The 26625-nt window shown below is 39.1% G+C and overlaps 2 protein-coding genes across 2 annotated transcripts in view; one reads left to right on the top strand and one right to left on the bottom strand.

The window, feature by feature from the left end:
• Nucleotides 1–654: 654 nt before the first annotated feature.
• On the top strand, nucleotides 655–1326 carry LOC104542543 (fibronectin type III domain-containing protein 9-like). Its single transcript, XM_010186889.1, has one exon. It carries the CDS (start codon nucleotides 655–657, stop codon nucleotides 1324–1326), a length of 672 nt encoding a protein of 223 aa, XP_010185191.1.
• Nucleotides 1327–6550: 5224 nt separating this feature from the next.
• Nucleotides 6551–26625, bottom strand: part of LOC104542544 (cytoplasmic FMR1-interacting protein 1) — a gene marked incomplete at its 5' end in the record, with an annotated part of 24690 nt that continues 4615 nt past the window's right edge. Inside the window, 11 exons of the mRNA XM_010186890.1 lie at nucleotides 6551–6719; nucleotides 13764–13963; nucleotides 16661–16780; nucleotides 17357–17465; nucleotides 17556–17632; nucleotides 17980–18076; nucleotides 18650–18806; nucleotides 20008–20161; nucleotides 22040–22187; nucleotides 23544–23710; nucleotides 23998–24123. Coding sequence (XP_010185192.1) covers nucleotides 6551–6719; nucleotides 13764–13963; nucleotides 16661–16780; nucleotides 17357–17465; nucleotides 17556–17632; nucleotides 17980–18076; nucleotides 18650–18806; nucleotides 20008–20161; nucleotides 22040–22187; nucleotides 23544–23710; nucleotides 23998–24123 — 1524 coding nt within the window. The remainder of the gene's footprint in view (nucleotides 6720–13763; nucleotides 13964–16660; nucleotides 16781–17356; nucleotides 17466–17555; nucleotides 17633–17979; nucleotides 18077–18649; nucleotides 18807–20007; nucleotides 20162–22039; nucleotides 22188–23543; nucleotides 23711–23997; nucleotides 24124–26625) is intronic.

The following is a 26625-nucleotide window of genomic DNA, read 5'->3' as shown; positions in this document are numbered from 1 at the left end:
TATATATATATATTTCAGAAGTACAAAACATATTCACTTCTCCCCTTTATAGTCTTGAAGAGGTTTTGTTTCCCTTAAGGTCACCTACCCACAAATTCCCTATGACAAAAATATCCAGTGACTATGTTCTAGGGATTGTCCGAATATCTAGGCAGCACGTATACCAAAGGTGACACAGGGGCAAATTTTGAATGGGATGCCGAGGGGCAGCATCCCCGCATTCCCCATTGCAAGTAGACAGATGTCTGAAAGAAAACCAAACCTGTGAATAGAAGTGGTTCCCCAATTGCAAATTCTGCAAAATACAGCATCTCACGGAGACAAGATACAACTGATCACCTGGACAGGCAGTGGCTCTGGTTGAATTTCTATAAGCATATATCTAGCCTCTCACTTGGGGGGAAAAAAGTACACAGTTTAAAATACTCCAAACTTTATGAGCAGCCAACTCTCACTTTGATGCAGCAGTACCAAAAATAAGAGCATAGTTTCCTAATAAAGTAATTTCCTAAATTACAGAGCACTACGATTAAGATCCACGTGACATCTCCAGTGTTGTAACTTCTCAGTTACCTCTCTGGGAAACCAACATCTCCCTTTTCCACAGCGAGATCACCATCGGGAGAGAAAAAAACCTACCTAAGCAACATCCCGATGGGAATAACGGTCCAAAACATCACAGGAAACACGGCAATGGTAATTTGGCCAAAAATGGCCAGTTGCGTTGACAGCTTTTACAGCGTCATGTACCACCCAAACTGGAACACCATGCTATCAAGTTACTCAAGAAAGAACTTTCAGAAGGAGGAGAGGGTGCCCACCAGTCGCTCCTCCTTTGTTGTTGAAAACCTGACTCCACTGACAACCTACATCGTGTGCGTGACCTGCCAGTCCGCCAACCCCTCCAGCGACCAGTGCAGGGTTTTTAACACGCTGGAACGGGACCCGGCATCCGTGAACAACACCAAGAAAGAGCTGGCGCTGGGCATCTGGCTCACCAGCAGCGTCCTGCTCCTCATCATCGCCGCGATCCTCCTCTATGGCTGCCTGCACATCCTGTGCCGCAGGAGACGTGAGCGCTTGCAAGGGCAAAACGGGACCTGTGAACAAGACGATGGGAAGGCCTGGACCAAAAGTGCAGCCCGCGCCTCAGAGGAGCTTGGCAGGCAGAGCCAACTGATGCAGGACACCGAGGAAAAGCATCCAGGTGGCATCCAACTGGCCACAATCATAGTGAATCCCTCAGTGTGCAAGGAGCCCGCCATGCCAACTTCCAAAAGCCAGGAACGAGTGCCAGCAACAGGGCAGCACTCTGCTATGAATTAGAAACCTTTTGTCAAGGAGGAGACTTTTACTACGTACGACATCCCAACTACTTCAAGCACGCTGTGTGTGTTGTCAGTGCTCACACTGGGAAGCTCCAACAGCTCACCGCAGTGCTCCTGGTTGTACCTCCCATGTCACATCCCCTTCCGACAGCTCATACGCAGCCAGAGGTTCAAATTCCCAAAAAGTGAGTGCTTCAGCCACACTCTGTTATTTAAAAATTAAGCATGTAGCAAATAACCGGTTTACATCTTGAGGGGATTTTTGGGGGTTGCTTTTCTTTAGTCTAAACCAGCAAACAAGTATAAAAATTACTCGAAAGTGACCAAGAGCCTTTTTTTTGTTTAATAGCATAAATTAAAACTGAGTAAAAAGTTTTCATATGGCAACCCAGACTGCAACTGAATATATACCACAAGTTTGCCTGTGTGAGTTTTACCCCCACAATTCAGACCGCTTTTCAAACTACTCACTACAAACTACTACACCCAGGCTATTCACTTTACCGACCACGGTGCTCTCCATAGCTCCCAGCTGGATGAGGTCAATCTCAGCACATAAACTAAACTCACCAGGATTTTAATGGTATATTTTTACCTGTTTTTGAAATTTCCCCTCGATCTAAAAACATAAGCAAGACAACGACTCTGTAAGGACACTTCCAATGAAACTAAGGAAATATCCTGGGTTATCATGTTTTGCACTCTTTTGCACCCACCACAGGCCACCTTCTGCTCCACAGGCAAGTGACTCCCTGTAAAGGAAACAGAGTTCAGAGAAGCAACTCCCTGCCCTTCCTTCTCTCTTTCCCATTCAGTTTTAATGATAAAACCCATTCACCAACTGCAAGTTTCTGTCCAACCACAGAGTACATTTTGTGTAACCAAGGGGCAAGGAAGTAAAACCATGCCAAAACACATTTTATTTTTGTAACAATTAAATCTGCTGATTATCTCACTCTGCCTTGAACTTCACGGCAAAGTACCCAGAAAGGCTCTTTGGACAGAAATCTGTTCACCCTCAAAACACGACCCATCTTGTCTGGTTTACGTGTGTATAAGTCACCTTGTTTTAAATGTTCTAAGTGCATCTGTGTTCCATAAAAACATAATAAATCTTAGTATTGCTGTATAAGACGGTATTTCAAAAAAGATGGAGATACACTGCGACTGCAGGCATTTTATGCTGCTATTGATATGAAAATATGCATAAAGTCAGCTCTTGTGGACACTGCTATGTTGTACCAGTAAAGGCTGGAGAGCTGCTGGCTGGGCAGCTGCCATCCCTTGCTGCTGTACCTGGGAAGCCGAAGGGGTGCACAGTTTTGACGAGTGAGCACCCAGTAAATATTTCGCAGTAGGCAGTGGGTATTCTCAGCTACTCTATTTTGACAACGTTTCCCACAACTTGTGAAAGATGTCAGCTCTCACACTGCTAGGAAGATGTGAGCTGGTGTAAGTTCAATGAGTCATCTTTACTTTTTTCTACTAGGATAGGTACGACACGCAGAAACGTGTGCTGAATGGGGGCAAATATTACTTTCAGAAAACACTTCAAAAGGCATCTTTATTGTGTGAAGTCAGCAATGTGTTCTCCACCCTTCCCAAAGCATTTCCTCTGGCTGATGTGTTTTTCTTTGTCTTATACACCATTCTTAAATAAACTGTGAAGATGACAAGTTTACTCCTGTTTCAACTTAAGGTATTTCATGAAAAAGATACCGAAAAACTCTCTGAAAAGACAGCACTACAGGTTTACTGCCAGAAAGGGGCAGCTGGGTAGCAGGGGCAGGAAAAAATGCTTTAAAATTATCTTGTAATAAAATTTAACAATTCTCTGACTAGGATTTCATAAAGAGAGAAAAGGTGAGTGTAATGTTAAAGGGATGGAGCCAAGAGACACATTCTCATCTCTGCCAATATCTTGGGCCCTTAAAAACCTGTTTATTTCTCTATATCACTGTTTCTTTATATGTGTTTTAAGGCAGTCCAATACATATATTTACATGCATTTATATGTAATACACACATGTATATACCACACTGAGAATACGGAGCAGTTCAGACTCAAAGCAGTTTTGAGGCAATTTGCCTACTGAAGATTATTATTGATGCACAAACACATATATACATGTGGCTTTTTCTATGTAACAGATTGAGAAGGCAAGGAGCTGCCACGGAAGGGCTCCCAGGAATGGGATTTACCTCATCTAAACATAAATCCATTCCACCCAAGGTGTTTAATGTGCACTAATTAGATAGTTTCAAATCCCCAGAAAAGACTCTTTCTTATATGCACATTATTAAGTATTTTAAGCATCCAGCCCATGTTGCCAAATTTCAGTCTGCTAACATTGATTTCATTAATCCTATGCACACTTCACCTGAGTAAAGGGATTTCAACGACCATTCTCGATGAGCTTTTAAAATACTCCAGCTCACTTAAAAGGCTGATGAGCTTTGGCAGGTCAGCTCCTTCCCACCTGACAGCTCTGCTCCCATGCCAGCCACCAGAAGTAAGTTGTATCCGTGAGTTTCTGTTTGGCTAACTGGATGAAGATACCACCCAGAAAACTTTAGATGCAACAGAGAATGTGGACACAAACGTCTATGCTGAGTATAAAAACATAATATATCCAAATTCATTTAGAAATATCTGAGAATATGTGAATCCTTTGAGATCAAAACTAACAATTTATTTAATTACTCTTAAGCAAGCACACTGGTTGTGCAAAGCTTCTGCACAGAAAGTGTTTAGTCGTTACAGTCCAATACACACATGTAAGAGCGTACATATGCAAGAAACCACAATGCTCTTGACCTAAATAAACTTCATGGATTGCTGAAAAAAAAGAAAACCAAACAAAAAACCCCAAACCAAGCAACAACAAAGAAGTCCAATAAGGAAAATAAAAAGTCATATTCCTTGGCTATATGATCAATGCAAAGTGTTCACCCGAATATCTTGAGTAGTTTGAGAACTCAAAAAAGACAATAAAATACAAAATACATAGCTACTCCATACCCCACTGTTATCCAGTCAGGAGGCAATTCAACAATATAACTGCTAAAGTACCCAAACAAGGATGTGCTCTGTGACAAGCCCGGCTATATAGTACACAGAATAATATCATACAATTATCATAGAATCATAGAATGGTTTGGGTCGGAAGAGACCTTAAAGACCATCCAGTCTAACTCTCCATCCTAGAATGTATAGCCTGTATCATGTAAGAATCTGTTACTTCCTATATACAGTAGATATGTCCTCCTAATATTCCATTCAGATATCCTAAATTTTAAAATACTCTCAAAAATATACATGTGCTTTTGTAAAAAAATAAAACTAGAGTCAGAAATACTTGCTAATATAGGCATATCTACTTATCAAACTTCTTCCAGAAATGCATCTAAGAAGCCCCTCGATTGCTGCTGCTCATATAGAAAAGCAAACAGATTTCTTACAATGCATAGCTCTCAGAGGAAAGATTACTAAACTCATTTTAATGATGTAACCTGACTGATAATAAAACGGTTCCCCAGTTAATCCTCTGTCACCCACCCCACTGCATCATCACTTAGATAAATTAAGTCAACAATCTCTACTAAATTCAGTGGGCTTTTTGCTCTTTACACTGCATCTGGTAAATTCCTAAAATAGTAAGGAACACAATAACTCTAGTATAAGAAAATCCCACTTTCCTATAATTTACTGTTCCCTGTTGGAGAACAATTATATAAAAACACTATTCACAGTACCAGACAATCAGCTGTTACATTCCACATTAAAGACATGTGAACTCTTTTCCACCTCCTTTACATTTTAAAAGCATGAAAGTTTTACAGATGCAGCAGATATATTAGGACTGAAATCTGTAACTTCTGAGCCACCTTTTCAGCTCTCAAAAATGAGCTTGCTGGGCAAATCACAGAGATTGCACAGTATAACTACAATATGATGTGCAGAAAATAATAGCAAGATACGGACTAATTATGCTCATGTTTAAATAGGTGCTAGATAATGAAAGTAGCTAGACATGAAAATGACACAGAGCACTTGTATCAATTACAAAGATAACAGAGTACAAAATTTTAAAACACTTTTTTAGTCAACAATTCTCCAATTTGATCCTTATATTTTTATTTACCTTTTCCATATTTTCATTTTGCCTCCCTGATACTCAAGAAAACAATGCAAAAATAAAAGTGACATCTTGTTAAATATTCTCAAATGATTTGCTGAAGATTCCACTGCTGGTTTTTACTGCTGGAAGTAGACCAAGATTTCTGACTGGATATTAAAAATGCAGATATATGTCAACATGCTAAGCCTTTATCTGTCTTTAAGACTCAGGTAATAATTCTGAAGCATGAGAAAAAAAATCTGCAGTGACAAGGGAGAATAAATCTATCCCTCCAACATACAATACTGCACAGATGAGCATAGCATTGGTCCTGTGAATACAGGCTAACTCTCCTCACTTGCGTAGCTGCATGAAAGCCCATGACTATTTATTCTATTGTAACAAGCACTCTCTCAACTTCTCTCCCACAAAAGCTACTTTCCAAACTCAGTATTTGGCATTGCCTTGAGGCACAGAGTAAGTGACTGGGTATCATGTAGGCTTCTATTGAAAACCTACATAAACCTTCTAGGCACTCCTAATCTGCAAAGCACGAAAGACGATGCTAATAAAGGAGATGAGATGCCCAGAAGGCCAAGTTCATCACAAGAGCTTTGAGGTCTTTGGGTTGAAGATGCCAAAGAAATGCTACATTATTTTTGGAAATAATTTCAGCAGCTTGGTATCTGATAGGATGGTATCATGGATCTGATATCCTGGTATGGAGTTTAAGATGGTCAGAATCTATGTTCCTTTCATGTCAGATAACATGTGAAACAGTTTTTCCTATCTGTTACCTTTTCTCCTGCCATCACAGTCTTCATCACTGCAACAAGGGAGCAGCTGTGCTCTTGTTGTCACTTCACCAGATGACCAATTAATCTTTTCTTTGAGTCTGCTCTGCCACTATCAGCAACTGTGCAATGTAAGGTGGTTGAGAGAAGGGCTTATTTTTAGCTGTGTCAGATAAGACTAACCATCAGACTAATCACTTGCACTTCGGCTGAAACATATGGTGAGCTTCACAGCAAAGTCTGAAAAAAAGCCTATCTTGAATTTAAAATACTCACAAAATGTATCTGAGTCCATTTTTAATAACTTTCATATTCCACAATTTCTACAATCAAAAGAGATATCTTTAAACATGAGCAAACTATAAATGTAAAGGGAATTAAATCCAACCTTTGATCCATAAAGATACTGCGGCTGAGCATTAGGCTGCTTATCTCTCTGAAATTCCTGAGAAAACGGTAGCACGGTCCGAACAAATCTATAAAAACAAAGTAAAGAATTGATTAATTATACCTCAGGTTAGTAGGAGTGAGCCTAATGCACCTTACCCTGTAAAATACTGCCTTTGTCTGCATATAAAATCAAAGCCAGACCAGTAGCCTTTCAGCCCAAGTTGAGACTGGGGAAGCACACAGCCTGCATTACTCAAAAGCCCAGACACAAACCATAATGCAATTCTCCATCATTTACTGGGAACCTCTTCTTTCAGTGGTGCACAGGGTCCCAAAACACTTCTCACCTCTGCTTTAGCCCAGCCCAGCAAAAGGAGAAGCAACGAACAAAGTAACAACAGCCTCTCACAGAGAGTAAGGAAGTTCCTTGAACTTCCAAAATTCAGTTCTTGAGCATGAACTTCAACTTCAAAGAAGAACATACTATTTCTATTTAAAGTTTTGGAGCTTTTTCCCCCCTCAAAGAATCTCATAGCAAGAGAAATATCTTTTAATAAAGAGACAGCAGGAAGGATATAATCCTTGCAGCAAAATTAACGTTTTAAAGGTTTGATCGTATTTCAGTGTAAGCATGTACCAACATAAATCAAGTTCAAGTGAAGAGCTCTACCTCTGTATATTGTAAAAGGGTGACAATATTTGCATCAGATCAGGCTGTTTTGAGGGATAGGTGTGTAAAATAAACACATCTAGGTGAAGTTTTCAGGAAAGGAAGTTTGTGGTATATGATTATTTCATAAGAAATAATTGTATCTTGATCTGTTTTTGTTTAAAATACGCTTGAATTGAATCAACACAAAATAAATGATTCATTAATAATTTTTCCTAGAAAGAATGAACATAGACATTTTATTTTAAATACATCCATTTTCTAGCTGAAAACAAAGACAGGCTGATCAAAAATTGTTTCACCCAAACATGTATAAATTGTACCACGGTGCTTACAATTATTTCCAGTGTGTTTTATTTCTGAGTAATCTGAATCATTCTTGTGAGAATCTACAACTCCAGAACAAGGCTTTCTGTATTTTTTAACCTGCTGAAAAATAGGTATACCCACAGTTTCAGCTACTTGTTCATACGTATTTTAGTCCTGTCTTTCCAAAATTACTTGTACTTGCTAAAGTCCAGAAAGTGCTTGCATTTACAGCTTTGAAGGAAGAAAATATAATTTACGTGTACTATTTTTGATTTTAAAAAACATTTAAACCTCCTTACATTTTCTCAATTTTCAAGTTCCCCTCTTCTCTCTCACTTTACATAGCCACTGAAAACTTCCTCTTGAGATCACTTGAGTCTGTTCTCTGCACAGATACTCCATTAATGAGTTTACCAGAGATGATGTAAACATTTGATGGATTTCTAAGTAATCTGCAACATCTGACAGTCCCAGAGATTACTCTGTTCCCTCTTCTTTCTCTCCAAATCCCATTCCTTTTTAAACTGACATCAACTTTCAAGCCCTAAGAAAATCTCTAAGGTGGAAAAAAAAATCAAAAGAGACATCATGTAATCTGAGATAAGACTGGGCTTCAGCGTGAAGAAAGATTTGGCAGGAGCTACTTTGTTATCACTAAATTAAAAACCTCCCATGGAAAAGAGCATTTCAGAATGTAAGTGCAGGTGCATCCCATGACCTGGGAAGCTCTAACTATTTTTCTCTTTTCAAAAAGGTATTATGAATGTATTTGAACTCCAGTGTCATTAGTGTCTGGGAACAAACCAGTCAGACTGTATCTGGATTGAGAAGAAATCAGTGTCTCAGAAATCAAATACCAGAAAAATACTTGTGAGAGACAGTCTAAGTTTCATTAGCTTTGCACAAACACAAGTAACTCTTGTGTGTTCCCCAGTGCTCCTCTACATTCTTGGGAGTTTCCCTATCTCTAATGTTTTAAAATAGTAACAAAATAGCCTTAAAGGTTTCTTAAAGACTTAAAGCAAGCACCATATGATACTTTCTTGAGGGATGTGGGGGGAAGATGCTAAGAGAGGAAGAAAAAGGCTAAAAAAAGGAAGTAGGAACAAGAGATACAGTCGCTTGGTACCTTATGGCAGGGCTATGGCTAAGTACTGAGTATACAACAGGGAAAAGAGAGTGCATGATTCTAGGAGGTATGTAACTAATTCCAATACATCATTCAGATAAATAGTAGAGGTTTCTTCCCACAAAAATAAGAGCTACATATAAACCTTTACAGTTCAGCATCATCTGCTACTCTTCAAACGCTTTCTGTGAGTATGTGTGTTTTCTTTTTGACATCCTGCTGGTTGCCTTCCTCCTGCTTCTCCTCCAAAAAACAGAAACATCTCTTTGCAGGACTGAAGCTCTCTGAATATCAATGCTAAAACTAGGTAAATTTTTACTTTCCCTCAGATACTGCTGGATACAGGTTTTGGCATACTCCAAGATAATCAGCTCTTTTCATTTTTAATCAGTGTTGATGATCTCACAGCAATTTATCCATTTTAATCAATGCAGGTTGTAAGCAGTCAAAGTAGATTAATCAGATGAAAAGCCTGCTGGTTTACCAAAGCTTTACAGCAGTGATTGCTAAAGTACAACATGAGCCCAAAAGTATTTTAGGAATCAGATAATTTTATATCAGTGTTTCAGTCATACCTACCATGAAAGGAGTTCATAGTGAGCACCTTACAAACTAACCTAAATGATTCTACGTTTCTGATTATCATAATCTATTTAAGAAAATAAGGAGAACTCTGAAAGAGTCTACTTCAGGTCAATGAACCTGATGCCTGCAAGGCATCAGGTCAGACAGACAATCTTATTCATAAACCTTCTGAGCTTCATCTCAGAAGTTAAGATATCACAGTCCTCACTGCCTGCTCATCCCAAAAGTGTCCCTCTGCATTTCCCTCCCTGATTGGTATGAATACTTTTCCAGCATTCTTGAGTTAGCTGGTCCTCTTTACCAGAGCTAAAGGTAGCCCTGCACCTCCTCTCTTGATGAATGTTGGATCTAACTCACCCTTCTTGAACATGAATGTCAAGATAGAGAGAACAGGAGGCTACAAACTGAAGTGTGAGGAATCAGCAGACAAAACAGAGCATCAAAGAGTAACAGATATCCACCACTCCATCGCTATCACCTTTCATTTTGGCAGAAAGATGACCTTTCTTTTTAGGTGTGGGAAGGTAAAGTGCTTGTTGTCAAATTTGATGGAGTATTTAACTACTACTACTTTGCATGAGCTGATAAAACTGCAGCATTTGGCTCTCTGTAACAGAAACCAGGTAGTTTTCACTGCCAGTGCTGCTTTTTAGGTTTGCTCCAGCAGCGTCTGAAAGGGCTGAAAATTTTTCTGAACAAAGACTATCACAGTGTATATGCAAGACAAGGAGACACAGCTGCTCTCCTGTGAAAACCAGTCTCAAAAGCAATACAAGAGAGACAGAGCTTGCAAAAGCAATGGGGAGAGGCAGGCAGGAAGACTGAAAAATAAAAAGCTGGTCTTTTTGTTCATTCTGTGACAAATCTGTATCCTCAGAGGAAACATGTCATACTGCATTTGGAAGAGTGCTGTACACATGAATTTTTAGCAGAGAGTACAGATTTGGATAACATGTTGGAAGAAAATGGAGCTGCAAGTCTGACTGCTGGCTCCGGAAGGTTGTATCATTTGTGTCAAGAAAGCACAGAAAATCCTCAATCCAAATAAATGTCTAGGCTGTGTCACACTTGTTCCTCTGTTAGCCCTCAACACAAAACAAGCTATCACAGCAAGAAAAGACCAGTTTAGAATTAGTAAAGAATATAAAGCAGAAAAAGAAGCACTACAGATAGGGGAAAAGGAACAAAGAACAAAAATCTGGAAGCTGTCCTTGTGTCATTTGAACTCTTTGGACAGCCCTAGTCTTCATAACTCCACAGAGATACAGGGGAATGAAAAAAGTACAGATGCAGGCAAAAGCATGCCAAAGATTCCTGGTGTGGAAAGACCTTTGGCTTGGAAAAACATAGAACTGAGGATCAACATAAGAGAGGGCTCTTATAAAAAAAAAAACAAAAAAAAACAAAAAAAAACAACAAACCAAGCAGCACAGAAAAGACAAGAAGTGGGAAATGGCTGTTTATGGCCTCTTTCAGGATAAGAACTGGCAGGCAACAGCTTGAGAGCAAACTAAAAGGCATACTTTTTCATGCAGTGCACAGCTTCACTGCAGACTCCTTGCTACAGCACATCACGAACACCAGAACCTTACATAGCTTTAAAAGAAGGACTGGACAAAGCAATGGAGAAAAAAAATCTACTTGTAAAGGGCTAGAAATGCACTAACATCCCACCAGTTTTGATTTACAGAAACACCTGGTCATTGCTAGAGGCTGGCATGTTTCACAGAATCACAGAATCACAGAACATTAGGGATTGGAAGGGACCTCAAAAGATCATCTAGTCCAATCCCCCTGCTGGAGCAGGAACACCTAGATGAGGTTACACAGGAAGGCGTCCAGGCGGGTTTTGAATGTCTCCAGAGAAGGAGACTCCACAACCTCTCTGGGCAGCCTGTTCCAGTGCTCTGTCACCCTCACTGAGAAGAAGTTTCTTCTCAAATTGAAGTGGAACCTCCTGTGTTCCAGCTTGTGCCCATTACCCCTTGTCCTATCATTGTTTGTCACCGAGAAGAGCCTGGCTCCATCCTCGTGACACTCACCCTTTAAATATTTATAAACATGAATGAGGTCTCCCCTCAGTCTCCTCTTCTGCAAACTAAAGAGACCCAGCTCCCTCAGCCGCTGGGGAGAAAAATCACCACAAGCCTCGCGTTCTCATACTCAGCCTCTGCAAGGCTGCTGCTGGCATCAGGACACTGGACTAGAGAGGGCTTTGACCTCACCTGCAGTTCATGTGCTCAGTTTGTTCTCTTTCTTTCCTGATCGACAACAGGTGGATTAAAAGCACCTCTGAATTTCACTGCTAATGCTCATGTGCAGAGGTCCCCTCGCTCACCTCCCCATTCCTTCTCCACAAACTGTTGCGCAGTCTAGACACGGCTGTGCAGCTGGCCAGCGCTAATGATACTAAATTGCAAAAAACTGGCAACTGCAATTATTAAATTGCGAAATCTTTTAATAGCAGCTTCACTGTTTAATCTCAGTACATTATCAGATATATAAAAAAATATTAAGTCCCAAATAATTAAACACGCATCATGTTTCAATACTTCGTGAATAGCCTTCGCCTTTAGTCAAACCTGCGGGGTTCCTAAACACTCTTTTACAAATATTTGAAATGATCACGTTCAAGCATTCTTGGGAAAAGAGGTTCAAAAGGTACTGGATACAAATTAATCTGATGAAAACTAACTTTGAAAGAAGGGTCCTTACACCTAGGCTGTGGTCAAATTAATGAGAGGCAAGCCACAGGTATTAGGCATTTCCTGGGAGCTCTACCTCCAACCCCTCACCACCGAGCAACATCTCTCCTTTTCACCACACTTCTCTTTCTCCCAGCCTCTTGTTGTTAGTTTTCTTCCCTTGTTTACACACAGCTTTCATGCAAGACATTACCTATCAAGAGTCCAGAATTAAACTAGCAGCTCTCACAGAGCTCCTCACTGTGTACTCTTGCATTTGCTCACAATAACCAGTACAGCTGAATGCAGAGAGAGCTCATTAATGCAAAGTTCATGCTGACAGCAAGGCAGCAATAGACAGAATCAATGTGCTTAAAAACCATAAATGGGCTAGAAACTCCCTGTTCCCTCTCCTAGCAAAAATATCAATGGGCACCATATAGCTTGTGTAACACGCATTAATTCTCTCCACATGCTGTTTTTGACTGAAACCAAAGCAATTCAGTGATGAAATTGGACACATGGTACACATACTGCCTAAGATCTGGCTCCCTTTATCATGTCTTAAATTAATTATCCTGAATTAATTACCCGACAAGCTTGAGGATCAGCCTGACTCAATTTGTGCGTACAGTCTTTCATCAGACAAGCAGCAGTCCTACAGGATCCTGCCAGTGTCCTTTGGCACTCTATGCTTGCTTCCCAAGGACTGTGGTCTGCAGCATGGCAGTCCTTAAGAGCCAGGAGGAGCACAGACTGAATTGTTATAGGACCAATTAACTGTTTTTCATGAAAGCTGATAGGTTAAGGATCAGCATTTCATCAATATTTTCTTTTAACATTATGCTTTTATGATTTTTAATACATTACACTGAATATTCCAATACTGATCTCCACATACATCAACTGGACAGTAGCTTCCTCGGAAATACATTCACCTCTCCTATGTAGGCAGATTCATGTAGCAGAAGTCTCTTAGCCAAAACTTAACCACAAAACAACTCTCCCTTCTTGGATCTAAAATGTAACATAACCACCATGGAACATGTCAGAAAGAGAAAGCTCTCAAAGGGGACAGCGAAAGATGAGAATGACTTCCTCCTCTTCCTACAGCTCAACATTCAGTATGACTTTACTGTCTGTAAAAGCACTTCAAAGTGCTTTAACCAAAACCTAAGTAAAGGCTAAGTAAAAGCACTAAAAGTCCTAAAAACAGCACACAAGCAGGAAGCTCAGAAATGTGAAGTTCCAAGCACTGCGCCTTCCACTCATTCAAAACTTTAGATACTTTCTTCCTCTTTCTATGCCCATTACTCACTCTCGTTAAAGGCTCTTTAAGACTCTTCCCTTCTCCAGTAAACAATCCTTTTCTCCACATTAATGCAAAATCTGGAAAGTAATTTTATTTGCATTGTCTCACAGGTGAGGATTCTGTTTACCAAAATATCTTCCCAATACGCACTTTGCAGTATTTTTGGACACGCTTTATTTTTCATGCGTATCATAGCTAAGTCATTAAAATGTCAGAATTTGGATGCTGCGGTTAAATTTGACTTCTATGGTGGACAAATAACAGGCTTTCATACATCTGACAGTACTTCATAAAATGACTCATGCTGCTCCATTTCAAGTAAAGCACCAGAAGTGGAAAACACACAAAATGAATGGAGATGGACCTGTCAGCATTTGCTAGGAAACAAGTTGCAGGAGGGTGGTGGAAGAACTGCTGCAAACAAAAGGCTGCCAAGCTAACCTGTTAGTGGATCCGTTGTAGCAGTAGTTTGGAAGGAAATCATAATTGAGTTCCCAAAAGACGTGAAGAGTGATTCTTCCGTAAGGGGCTGACACATTGTGATTGGCTTCTCTGAACATGGCATCAAAGCTGTCCAAGGTCATGTATCTACTCAGAAGCTTGTGAGTCATTTTGTTTATCTCTATCAAGCCATCCAGCTCCTACAAAACACAAGAGGAAAGAAAATGAGTAGTGCATTTAATAAAGTGGAGAAACTCAACAAAGTACACAAATAACCTTGACTGAATAGAAGACTAGGAAAGTCAGAATGAACAATTGACTCTCCTCCAGTCTCTTACTTTAATAAGAGCTGGAAAGAATCAGTGCTCTTGAGATTGTTTCAGAACTATCTCCCACCAAAACCTTCCAACACTTTAAGGGTATTCATTAAAAAAGACCCACACTGCAGATGGGTCTCAAACACAGATGTGTGCCAACTCTTCTTCCACTGAGCAAAAGTTAAAACTCCAACATTTAAATAGGGTCAGATATAGGCCAAGAGGCATCTTCTGCATTTCCTACCTTACAAGCTATCACAAAGTGATTCCTGCTCAGTAGAACAACTGGTGAACTACCTGTTGTAGTAGTACTGGTAGGGATAACATCACTTTACCATAAATCCTTCTCATGGCTTACTCCAATGAAGAGTGTACTAAGATGCAATGAAAGACCAGACCAGACACTTACAAATGTTGTGAAGGTATCCACAAAATCACTAGCTGAAGACTACATAGCTATATTTAAGCACTGCCTTTCATAATGTTTCTCCTCTTGAAATGAAATTCCTACTATGGTTTCTGGCACTTTCAAGAAAAGAAGAAAAAGGGAAAAGGAAGTCCATCTCTAACATGAGACACTGAAAAAAACAAATACAAAAAACACAACCTCTCACTCCAGAAAAACCCAAGCATTGCTTTTAAAGATTGTTGTGCAATGACCTAGTGAAGGTAAGCGCAGTGGCTTTGTTTGGTTGTGCATCAAACTGCTGGTGATCTTCCCATACAGTGCTGTCAGATTTAATTGCTCCATGTTTCAAAGGATTTTCAAATCTATGAGTAACAGTTACTTCAAGGAGAAAGAACCAGTAGGATTATTATTACAGTATTGAATTCAAACTGAGGGAAAAAAATATCTCAATCTTTTAAGTACCTTCACATAATTTATTTAGCTTGAAAAACAGCAGAAATTACTGATTAGTTAAGCTATTACCATCAGTTTCTCACTGAAGAAACTAAGCAGTCTTAAACAGAAATTATTTTGCATAAAACAAAAAAAAAAAAAAGAGAAAAAAAGAACCACAGTGCATGGACCTTAGCCCTGCTGCTTTCCAACTCAAGAGTGAGAACCTGTGACCTAAGAAACACATCATCAGTAGTTTCTGTTCACCTAGTCACTAAGAAAATCCTGCTAATAACAAAGAAAAACTGCATGCCAATAATTCAAAGGTCATAACACCAAGCACTGAAAAGTCAAGACGCTCTAAGGCCTCAGTATTTGATTTATCTTCAATAAAGAATGAAGTGAAATCAAGGTAGTTAACTGCATGACAAAATCTCACTGGTAAAAAACTATGGAAAAACCTATGTCAAACTTTCTTGCATAATTTAAATTTTTTTTTTCATTCCAGCAGAACTGAATGTGTCTGATATTTTTCTTGTTGACTGCATGTTTACTTGTCAAATTCATGCTGTCTGGAAATAAGATTTGTTTTTCAGCATTTTAATCAGGAAACTGACTCAAAAAGACACCTCAATATTGCACAGATGCTCTTCTTCCACAGGCACAAGTCAGATCTTGTTCCTCCACAAAAAACCTATTTTTGTCACACTACAAAGCCAAGCTGCCTGGGTAAATAAACTAATTTTGAATCTACCAGACACAAGGCTGTTTCGTTTTTGTCTGAAACTTATCCATGAGCAGGGACAGAAATGGGCATTCACAAAAATTTAAATCACAAGAATGCTCATTTTCCTTGTTTCCTCATGGCTCATAGTATATGCCTTCTCTATAGGTGATGTTCACAGCTTCTTCCCAAGGCCCTCAGTTGCAGCAGGTTTATTTCTTTCCTGGGCAAGGAAAGAACAAGGTACTCAGTCTTTACAGGACTGGGACTTGCACAGTTTCACGTAAGGCAGCGTGCTCCAGGATACCGTGTCAGGTCAGGCCAAAGCTCTGTTTGAATGCAGATGCAGGTTAAGGCATGAGGGGAAAAAAAAAAATCACAGCACATCAGAATTAATAAAGTCCAAAGTACACTACTATGGCAACAGAGGATTTGCCAGTGTAATTTATGATGCAGCTGGAGGTGACTAGAAGAATGCTTTTTGCAAGACTAAATTGCATCTCTGGTAAGAGGCTTTGTCAATCTAGACTAAGTAAACCAGACAAACTTCATAGCGTTGTAAGATTTCACACTTACAGAAGAATTAAAACAAAACATTAGAGAGAAAACTTCTCTAAGGTTATTTTTCTAATAAGACTGCTTAAATTATTTTGTATTTTTATATATTTAACTAAGGTTTAGGATAAAAAAATGTTTCCCTGTTAGTCATTCAGCCTCTTCTACTTTCAGGAATAACTGTACAACTATTTGCTGAGAGAATACTCAGAGGACTTTTAGCAAAGTTGGAGAAAACTTTTTTTGCTTCTGCCATGAAAAAACAAATACAGATTTATAATGAGGGGGAAAAAAAAAGAGGACAGATTTATTTGCATTAAGAATGATAGACAAAAAATAAAAATTAAATTAAACTAAATTAAAATAAATTAAAACAAAACAAAGCAAAACAAAACAAAACTAGCAGCTAGATCCCAACTGCAGTGTTAGTGCTCTGGCACAACTGCAACACAACACTCACCACAATGGAAGTCAAATCCTCACTCTCAAACCGACCAATTGCCAGTTCCATTGACCTGTACATGGCTGCTGAGATTCGCTGAGTGATCAGTCGGTTCAGGTCTATTGACCTACCAAGAAGCTAAAGAAAAAAAATGCTATGAAGGTTTGAACTGAAAGCCAAATTACGAGACAAGCTGTACAGGGACTATGAGACTCCACAGATTAACAGACTCTCATATGGTGAAGTCGCATTTCAAACACTCAGACACACAGCAGACAGACAAAATTTATAAATCCATGAGATTTATATGAGATACTACAACTTTCATCCCAATTCTCATAAAAAGTAGGAAAATTACATGTTGCATTTACATCTAAGTATTTATATCGGCATTTTATGCTTCCATGACGCTGTGCCAACAACATATTGAAAACTGGTGAAAGACATTACTAGGAAGACAACGCTACCACACATGACATTCCTATTTGGCTGCTTTGCCTAACTGCAACAGACATTTGCATTAAACCAGAACCTTTTACATTTTTTTCCCTTAATTTACTCCTTCATATGACAAAAAAACTGATCTCAAATGTCAGTTATGCCACTTAGATGACAGAACATAAAGCACAGAAAGAGTTTTATACAGCTACATAAATCAACACCATTACAAAACTGTCAAGGAACTCGAATACAGCAGAGTGTGAATTAACTCACTTGGACGTGTCTTTGTTTCAGCAGCGTCTCATAGCGGTTGGACTGTAGCAACTGAATGGTTGCTCCCTGATTCTTGCATTCTGAACGTAATCTCTTATCCAAAAGAAAGCTATTAAGAAAGGAAGAAAATGCTTAAATATTAGAGAGCAAAGCAGAGCAGAAAAGCATGAATAAAAGTTCTCGCTACTGGAACAGCTACCTGCCAGCCATTGCCTTGTAGTACGCAAATATTTGGTCTGCCAGCTTGTAGACAAATTGGTCAAAACAGAGGTTTACCTTGGGGGAAAAAAAGAAAAGTGCATTTAGAGCTACATAAAACTAAAAGACCTTATCCAAGATCTCCCACTGTTTATCAAACATAATTAAAAATGTTAATGCATCCAAATTTCCCAGCACTAGAAGAGATGACATTCAGTCTTCAGCATTAACATAAGGCATTTTGCACAGGTCTACAGGCTTCCTTTCAACATACCACCCAACCAGTACCCATCTTCTGATCTTTATTCTCAGTTTTGTTTATTATCTCCAACTGTTCTGAATCTCTTTTAATAGGTCTTGGCCTTTAGCATCATTTTCACATTCCAATAAAGTTTATTTTTCTCCAGTAGGTAAAATTACTTTACCTCTGCCTCAATCTCATCATAGAGGAACTGCTTCTTAAATTTAGTAAGTGCATAATGAGCGCTGTCATTATAAAGGTCCAAAGAATACAGAACATACCTGAATGAAAAAGAAGAGAAAAAAAAAATTACACATCTATAGAAATTATGATTCTTCAGGATGGGGCAGTCAACACATTATAAGCCAGTCAATACTGTAGTCTACTTGTGGTTCATGCAAACAGGATCATTTTCCTGGTTTGAATTTATATAAAAGGAATCACACATTTTCCTTTAAGAAAGCCTTTTTTTAGTTCAAGAATTTGTATAGATAATTTTACAGTCTGAAACTTGTTTCCTAGATGTAGCTTTCCATCAAAGTGGAACTATGCTTCTACCACTATGCATTATATTTGACATCTTTGAGGAATAAGGAAGGAGAACCTGCTCAGGGAACAACATATTTGGCTGGTGCAATGATACTTATATGACAGGTTTCATGTTTCAGTTATTCACTTCTAAAAGAAAACTTTGCAAAGCTGAAAACTAGCAAATGTAAGAGGAAGATTTAATAAAGGTTTAGAATACCTTCTCAGTGACTGCTTGTTAAAACCAATTAAAGCAGTAACATTATAATAAGGAATTGCAATCATTAAGAATAATCATTCAGTGGAAGAGCACAAGTTGGTCTTACTCCATCATTGATGCCTCTTTGGTCTCCAAAATATGGTCCGTCAGAATCCAAGGCATGGACATCTCAATGGGAAACTGGATTCTTCTGCCCATGGTCAGCTCTAAGAAGAATTCCCTGAACCACAGCTGGGACAGATCACAGCATTGCTGCAGGGTTTCTTTCAGAATAAATAAGGAAGAATTATACTTCTTACAGAAATACATCAGGAACAATACAACTGTGACTCTGGTGATGCAAATGTGAAACAAAAAAAGCAGCGTGAGTCACTAGAGCTATATATAGGCCAGAAATGTAAACCAAATTTAAAATGTAAAGCCCGTGACTTTTTCAGAGTTTTGAACTCCACCTTGGCCCCCAAAGCGGTGCCTCATTACAGAAAAAAGCATGGAAGCAGACCAGACTACCAGTCAAACAGAAAAACTATGTACACCAGTAAAGGGGGATTTCTAGTTTAATTTCTAAGTTAGGGGCTGAGAAAGCCATACACTGAACAGCAGACAAAGGAGACAAAATTGTACTGGATCCACCAGTACCATCTCTCATTCTGGAGGACTGAATCACTCCACATGTTCCTGTTGATTAGATGGGCAGGAAATGACAGACAGACACATGAAGGAGGGACTAAAACAAAAAGTTTCTAAGGCCGCTGTCAAGGGTGCAGAGGTGGGCTTCCCACCTCTCCAGAAAACACTCGGCACAAGCCTTTTTTTTTTGCAGAAGGCTTGAGGACCAAAATGGGAATGAGCTTTTTACGTTAAGATCTTCTGAAGACCTTTTGAAGTGCTGTTCCCCCAAAGCATTATGGCTCCCTCTTCTCTGAGGGTAAAGGAGTCCGGCAGCAAAACAAAAATGAAAGACAACACAGCATGGTGATGACAAAGACCGGATACATTCAATGTCAGTAGGTGAATTCTTTAGGACAGCATGTTTCCGATTACAATTAACTGAATAGTAAGAGTAGTGAAATGACATCAAATTTACCACAAGAGAATTTGTTTCCTCTGTACTTAAAACAAAAACAAAAATCCCCAAAACCCCAAAACACAAAAATGACTTCCTTTTTTAAATTTCAATGTGTATAGGCTTATCTGTCCCTTGTTTATATAAATACATACATAAAAAGAATAGAAAAGGGAGGTAACAATATGAAATTTGATGCATTGTAAACAAATGTATAACAAGTCAAAATAAAAATCCCACCACAATACCGAATATCACAACTCAGAAAAAGTTAGGACAGACGAAGGCTTTTGATAAGCCAAAAGGTAAGTTGGCTTAGGCAATCGGAAACATTTTCCAGGTCGTGTTAGAGGTGTTAGGACATGCTAAGCTGGACACTGATCATCTACATATCTTACCACTGAAATTTATCAAATGAGTGTAGAAGAAAGACTCGCGATGGAATTTTTCTATGTCCAATATGGTGGGCCCCTCAAGGCTACTTCTCAAGGTTTTCTTGGAACCACTTTTGTCAGCAATGAGGGACTCTAACATAGTTCTCACCATGTAAAGCTGTATCATTAAAGGAAACAATTGTGGTGGAAAGGGGGGGAAAAAAGGAAAATACACATGGTACATTAGTTGAGCAACACTGAGAATTACTATCAGTAAGCGACTGCTCCACTTCAAACTGAAAACTGGCACCGTGTGGGCACAAGCCTTTCAGGCGACAGGACCAGATGCAACGCTAGCCTACACACCAGCACAAATGCCTACCCATGCCAAGGGGACCTCCACTGACACTCAGCCGCAGACCATTTGCAGTGGAACAGTTCACATCACCACAAGAGTAAAAGTAATAAGTAATGTCTTACCACCAAAGTTTAAAAGAGGCGGATAGGTGTAGGACTGCCTCAGAAACTTGTGTGTCACATGCAATAGCTTTTCCAGTCCCAGAGACTTGAGCTGCTTCAACAGCTCAGCAGAGTTTAAGGACTCTGTCATAGTGCGAACCATGTAGAGCTAAAAACCAACAGACAGGGGCAGGCAGGGGAGAGAGAATCCGTTAATAAAAACACATGGGTAAATAAGGAAGGGGAAACAGAAGCAGAGAAAACGTGTTAGTTTGTTAAAAATGGAAAGCAGCACAGTAAGCATGCAGAGGAGGACATACAGAAAGGGTTTTTCCTTCAGAATAATCAGTGCAATCTGGTGCTCCCTCAAGCGAAGGGAGAGGTTCCCATTCATTTCAGAGGATGCTCAGAGCCATTAGCTTCTCAAATGATTTCACAAAGGTTTCCAAGTATTACCAATTCACACACAGCCATTTTAGAACTGCATGAAACTGAGAAAAACCTATCTAAAATTGATATATTTGACCTCTCGTCCTCCTGTCAGCCAAGACAGACAAGTGTGCCAGCCCAAGAATGAAAAAAGCAGACAGAACTGGGTACAGCCTGTTGCAGCCAGTGAAACAAAGCCCTTCAACATACCAAGCAGAGAAGCAGTACACTGGTGACAATATTTATTCCTCCCCCCCCTCCCCACCCCCAGAAAACTAGAAATCAAAACATTTTTTCTCAATTCCCAAAACAAAATCTTCATTAAACCTATCTAACCACAATTTAAGCAACTTTCTATTACCCAAGACTATTATCCATACCTGCTCTCTTCCCTGAAGATTTTAGGTATTAAAAATTGTCCTTACAAACCACAGTTGCCTTCAATTTTTCACCCTAAGTGCTCAGTACCTCATTTTCTCAGATGAGCTATGAATACTAGACCATACACTCTCCAAACAAGTCCACAAGGAAAATAAAAAAGAGAATTATATGGAGGTAATAAGAACGAGCAAGGGATTTCATGTCAGATTTCCCATAGGTATGGGATTTCAATGACTTCCACAGAAAACACACTTGAAATACATCTTGTTTTAGTGGCAGCAGATTAAATAGATTTCAGGGAGCAGTTTTATCATTCATTACTGAAGAGTAAGAGGGTTCTTTGTCAAAAGTAAAATACCCTCCTATATTTTACAGGAAATCCTTTATATTTTCAACATATTTAAAAACAATATAGACATCTATTGAATAGTGGGACTTAAAAAAAAATCCACCAGCCATACTGGGGTGGGAGTCAGTCAATAAATAATTCACATAGTTCAAAAATATTATTAAAAAAATTAGAAGCTCAATGAGAAAATATTTTTCTCAGGAAGTCAAATTAAAGAGATTGAACACTTGGAAAAATTATTCATCAGAATAGAAAGTGACAGCAACCCAGACAGAGGATTTTGGTTAAGTATATATAATTTTGTAAATATAAATCTTATCAAAGTATATTTTTAGCATTCAAAACAAAACCTGCAATTTTTAAATAGTTCACACCAGAGAGAAATCATCTCATGCAATAATTGTTGACAGATACCACAACCACCAGACAGGAAAATACCTGAGTGCTGGAGGGTCCCACTGCACGCCTTGGGACCTTGATGTCAAAACCACTTTTGGGGTCCTTCTCTCCCCGCAGTGCTGGGTCATTGAACGGCTCGTGACCAGCCTCCCAGTCACAGACTGTCTTTCTGATGGCCTGCAAAACACTGAACACAATTTACACCACTTCAGATCAGCATGCATCGAGGAGATAATTTTATTTTTTAAAGCACTCTTCCACAAGCACAGAAAATTTGCAACAGCATTCGGGAGCTTGGGCTAACTCAGAGCAACTGCAAATGACTTTGCCAACAACTTCACAAATGCCACATCCATGAAACAACCACTCCACACTGTTCATCAGAAAGGGTAGTCCAGAGCCCTTCTCCTCTGTCTGAAGAAAGCTGATCCCTGAAACTGGTTCACCAGAGACAAAAGTCACTTGTCAAGAATTCACCTCTAGGATCCTTAGCAAGCGCATCGAGCCATTTTGTTCTCCTAAACCACAAATAGCAGATTATTCAATCGAACCAAAGCAGATCATTAACCAAACTAAAAAGAGACAATTTGGGCTTGAAACAAAAAACAGTGGAATTCCTGCTTCCAGCAGAACTCCAGAATTCAGCTGGGATTTACACAAACAGCCTCATACTTCTAACCCCAAGTAATGAACTGGATTTCAGATACCTGTCAGAAACACAGCCTGCCATACCCTGTGGCATGCTGAATGATAGAGCAAATGTCTTCTCCCAGATCCGAGCAGGTATGAAAGTAATAGTTCCTTATTTCATCAAAGACAAAAAGCCTCTCCTTGCAAACCTGGTAATTTGGAATAATTTGTTTATTTTTAGCTTATGATGGTATTTCTGTGGCAGTCAGCATTTAGCAACAGCCAAAGACTTTCACCTCTAAAAGCTTTGCAATGAAACATGGGAGTAAACAAATGGTAAACAAGTCAAGATCAAAAGCAAAGAATTAGCGACAAAAGAAATAAGGCTGGGAAATGCCACCAATCAGTGTGGGCAGACAGAGCACTTCGAAGAGAAGTGTGAGGCTAGAAAGCCAAAAGCAGTAGAAGCTGAGAAAAAAGGCAGGACACTACGAGGGCAGAATGCGGTGGCATGTAAACATGAGATGGAAGGAGAGGAAACACTGGAATCACAAGGAAGGTGGACAGTAACACCTTTCTTCAGAATAAAAATACTAGTCTTGCTTTCATTATTACAGTACTTATCTTTCCTTAGAATAAATATAAATTACAAACAACACAAGACTTCCTGTGGTAGTCCTAAGTAGCTCAAGACAGCCTGGACTCTTCCTGTAGCCAGTGTTGGCAGCTATCCATTTTCTACTCTGGACTTCTTCAACTTCCAATACATATTCAACCAAGCTAACGTTGAATACCAGACATGCTAGTACAGAAATACAGACTGTAAGTGGCAAAATTTAACAGCTGTGGAATTTTAGAACAGATTTAGTAAGACTTGGAGGAATACAGGAGAAGGTGAATACAAGAATGTTACCTCTGAATGACATTTTTCTTCTTTTTAATAGCTTGTCTTAGTGGCTCTCTGAGCGTGACCTGGGCAAAGTCTTGAAGAGCCGCATAAATGGTATGGCGAATGGCATGATTGAAAACACTTTCCATCCTGCCCATCAGCACCTGAAGACCTTTGATCATGGCAATCACCTGCAAAAAAAACAAAGTGTACTTTTCTTATTTTGTTTGTATAATTGTTCCAAAAGTCCTTTTTTAAATACAGAAAATGGTAAAACAGGAATTAACAAGTCCCAAAAGATAAAGGATAGTTTTCCTGTGCTCCTCCTATAGACTGAATGGAGAAAAACATGCTCTTTCAGAATCAACACAGAGCATGCTGTCTTTTTGCACAGGGTATAGAAAATGCTTATAGAGAACGTTCTCTTTTGTAGAGAGTTAATCTTTGGAAAATCCCTGTAATAAATTATTTATCTTACCTCAACCAAAGCAAACTTCTCCTCACTAGTATAATTGTATCTTGTTGCTCTTTCATACTCTTCTGCATTGTCAGGACAATCTTTGTTAGAATATTTGTCAGTTGGGTGTACCAGCTTCCAAGAATACTGCAGTTGGCACAACAGAATTGGGGGGGTTAAGAAAAAAAAAAAGCCTGTGAAATACAATGCACAGCTGGAAAGAAATAACACGCTTTAAGAAATACTCAGTGTTTTCAAGAATCACAGGATGTATTGGGTTGGAAGGGATCTTTAAAGATCATCCAGTTCAACCCCCCTGCAGTAAGCAGGGACAATGTTACCAGATCAGGTTGCTCAGAGCCCCATCAAGCCGGACCTTCAATACCTCCAGGGATGGGGCCTTCACCGCCTCCCTGGGCAACCTGTTCCAGTGATCTACACTCTCATATTGAAGAGCTTCTTCCTAATATCCAACTTAAATCTACCCTTTTCCAGTTTAAAACCATTACCCCCATAATAATATCTGAAATTAGAATATTTGAAAACAATATTTGACAGTACAATAATTTGCCTAACAATATTTATTAAAAGCCAGTGATTCTGTATTAGTACTAAAATGCAACTCACTCAGTAGGTAAGGTACTTCAGTAGATTTTTTACTGAGCAAATGCTAGTGGCAAAAGTTTATTTTCCACTTCAAGCATGAGAAGCACAGAGACCTCAGAGCATAACAAAAAAATCCATCACACCCACACACAAAAAGAGGAGCTTCCAACTTGGCCAGATATTCACATTTAGAACTCAAGAGACAGCTGGAAAACTACACAGTTTTCCGTTTGTTGTTTTTTTTGGTGGGTGTTTTTTTTTGGAGGGAGGGTGTTATGTTTACTAGGCTTATCTGTATTATCTGTGACAATATCATCTGCACAGCATGCATTTCTGTTAAATACTGCCTTTTCAGCCACTGCAAACACAGCTCAAAATGATCCTGAGCAGTGTCAGGCTGATCTAATATCCATCGGGGTACATCTAGTGAAAAATCCTAGTCACATTCAAATACAATTTTCTCACAGATTGAGTTCAGCAAATCCTAAGGTCTGGTTGATATTATCTTTGCATAAGCATTAGATTAAGAGCAATATAAATTTGCTTACTACAATGGATTAATATTTGCACCAGTTTTCCTATGGCAAAGAACAGCATCACACCCTGCAACCTGAGTCCCACAAAGAGGACATCGGAGAAATCGATAAACAAAGATGATGAAGTCTTCTGGGGGCGTTAAGTTCATAGGGTTAAGCTGGACATCAAATGTATGCTGAAACTTTTTATCTGAACATGATGCATGTAACAAGGTTCATGACTACCGAGTGAATGCAGAAGACAGGTAAACAAGTAGTATACTCCAGAACACATTATTAATAGACTCGGAATAAATTCTCAGTAGGAGGATGGGGAGAAGGTGAACATGAACTTAAATGAGAAGTTATTAAGGGAATCCATACAAATCAGAAAGACAAAGGAAAGCACTCATAATAGGCAAAAAACCTGCAGTGGTCCTCAGAGAAAGTTTGTTCTGGAACTGGCAGGATAAAAACAGCTAAGAACTAGAGACTTTCTACAGAGATACAATAAAATATAATTTCTACAGAGCTATAATAAAATAAGAAGTTTGTCACTGTGAAGAGAGAGCTTGAATGCAGCAATTCGCAATGACAAAAATAAAGGGAGCAAGTTCAGGAGTTGCAGAGGCCAGAAATAGATGACAGCAACCTCTCCTAAGAAGGAGAAAAGGAGAACAGGATTCTCACCATAAAATACACTGTTGGTTTAAACAGGGATAAAATAATACAGGAAAAAGCATGACTCATCTACTGGCTTTTAAAAGAGGCAGTTAAAATACAGAACAGAAAGAAAGCTGGGTCTGTAGCTATGCCCACTGTGACTGCACTGGATTCATACAGTACAAATGGTTTGATGCTCCCTCAGACATCAGAGGCAGAGGAGGAGCAAGTCTGGCTTCTCTCACACAACACATCATCTGTTTCAACCCTTCCTAGAACATGTTTTAGTGCAGGTAAGACATGTAGTTTTATCTAAGCATCTGCAGCATAAAAAGGACTCCTGCATCCTCCTCTTCGATTTCTGCCTTAAGCAGTTTCTTACTGGAAACAATACAGTCACTTTTCCAACTGGCATCTGGTTTTAAAACAAATTACTAAAATATAGAGAAACACCTCACTCCCTCATCTCCTCTCCAACTTTCCTTTCCCCACGTTTACGTTCCTTTTGACTAAAAGCCTAATCTAAATCCAATAGGAGCTTCTCCATTGCTTCTTGTGTCTGTGGTTAAGACCTTACATCCTTCAATTTACTAAGCCATGATGTCTAAACACAGACAATTGAAGCTGTTCCACCAAGTCCTGCGTGACTGCATGTTGGTATAGATATTTCTAACAGAATATAATTTTAAATGTTCAGAGAAAAGTAATGAAGTCTACAGACTACAGACTACTGACTTTTGTAGTACAGTCTACAAAATGTATGTATCAAGAGCAACATCAAAACACCTGGTCAAGGCTCACGGGTGATCACCTATCCATTAAACATAACAAGTTGAATGTACTACACAAGATTATACATGTTACT

The sequence above is a fragment of the Mesitornis unicolor genome, unplaced genomic scaffold (genome assembly GCF_000695765.1).
Source record: "Mesitornis unicolor isolate BGI_N332 unplaced genomic scaffold, ASM69576v1 scaffold18446, whole genome shotgun sequence".
NCBI classification, from domain to species: Eukaryota; Metazoa; Chordata; class Aves; order Mesitornithiformes; family Mesitornithidae; genus Mesitornis; species Mesitornis unicolor.
The sequence above is the reverse complement of the archived record's forward strand: the minus strand, read 5'-3'. Positions and strand labels throughout refer to the sequence as shown.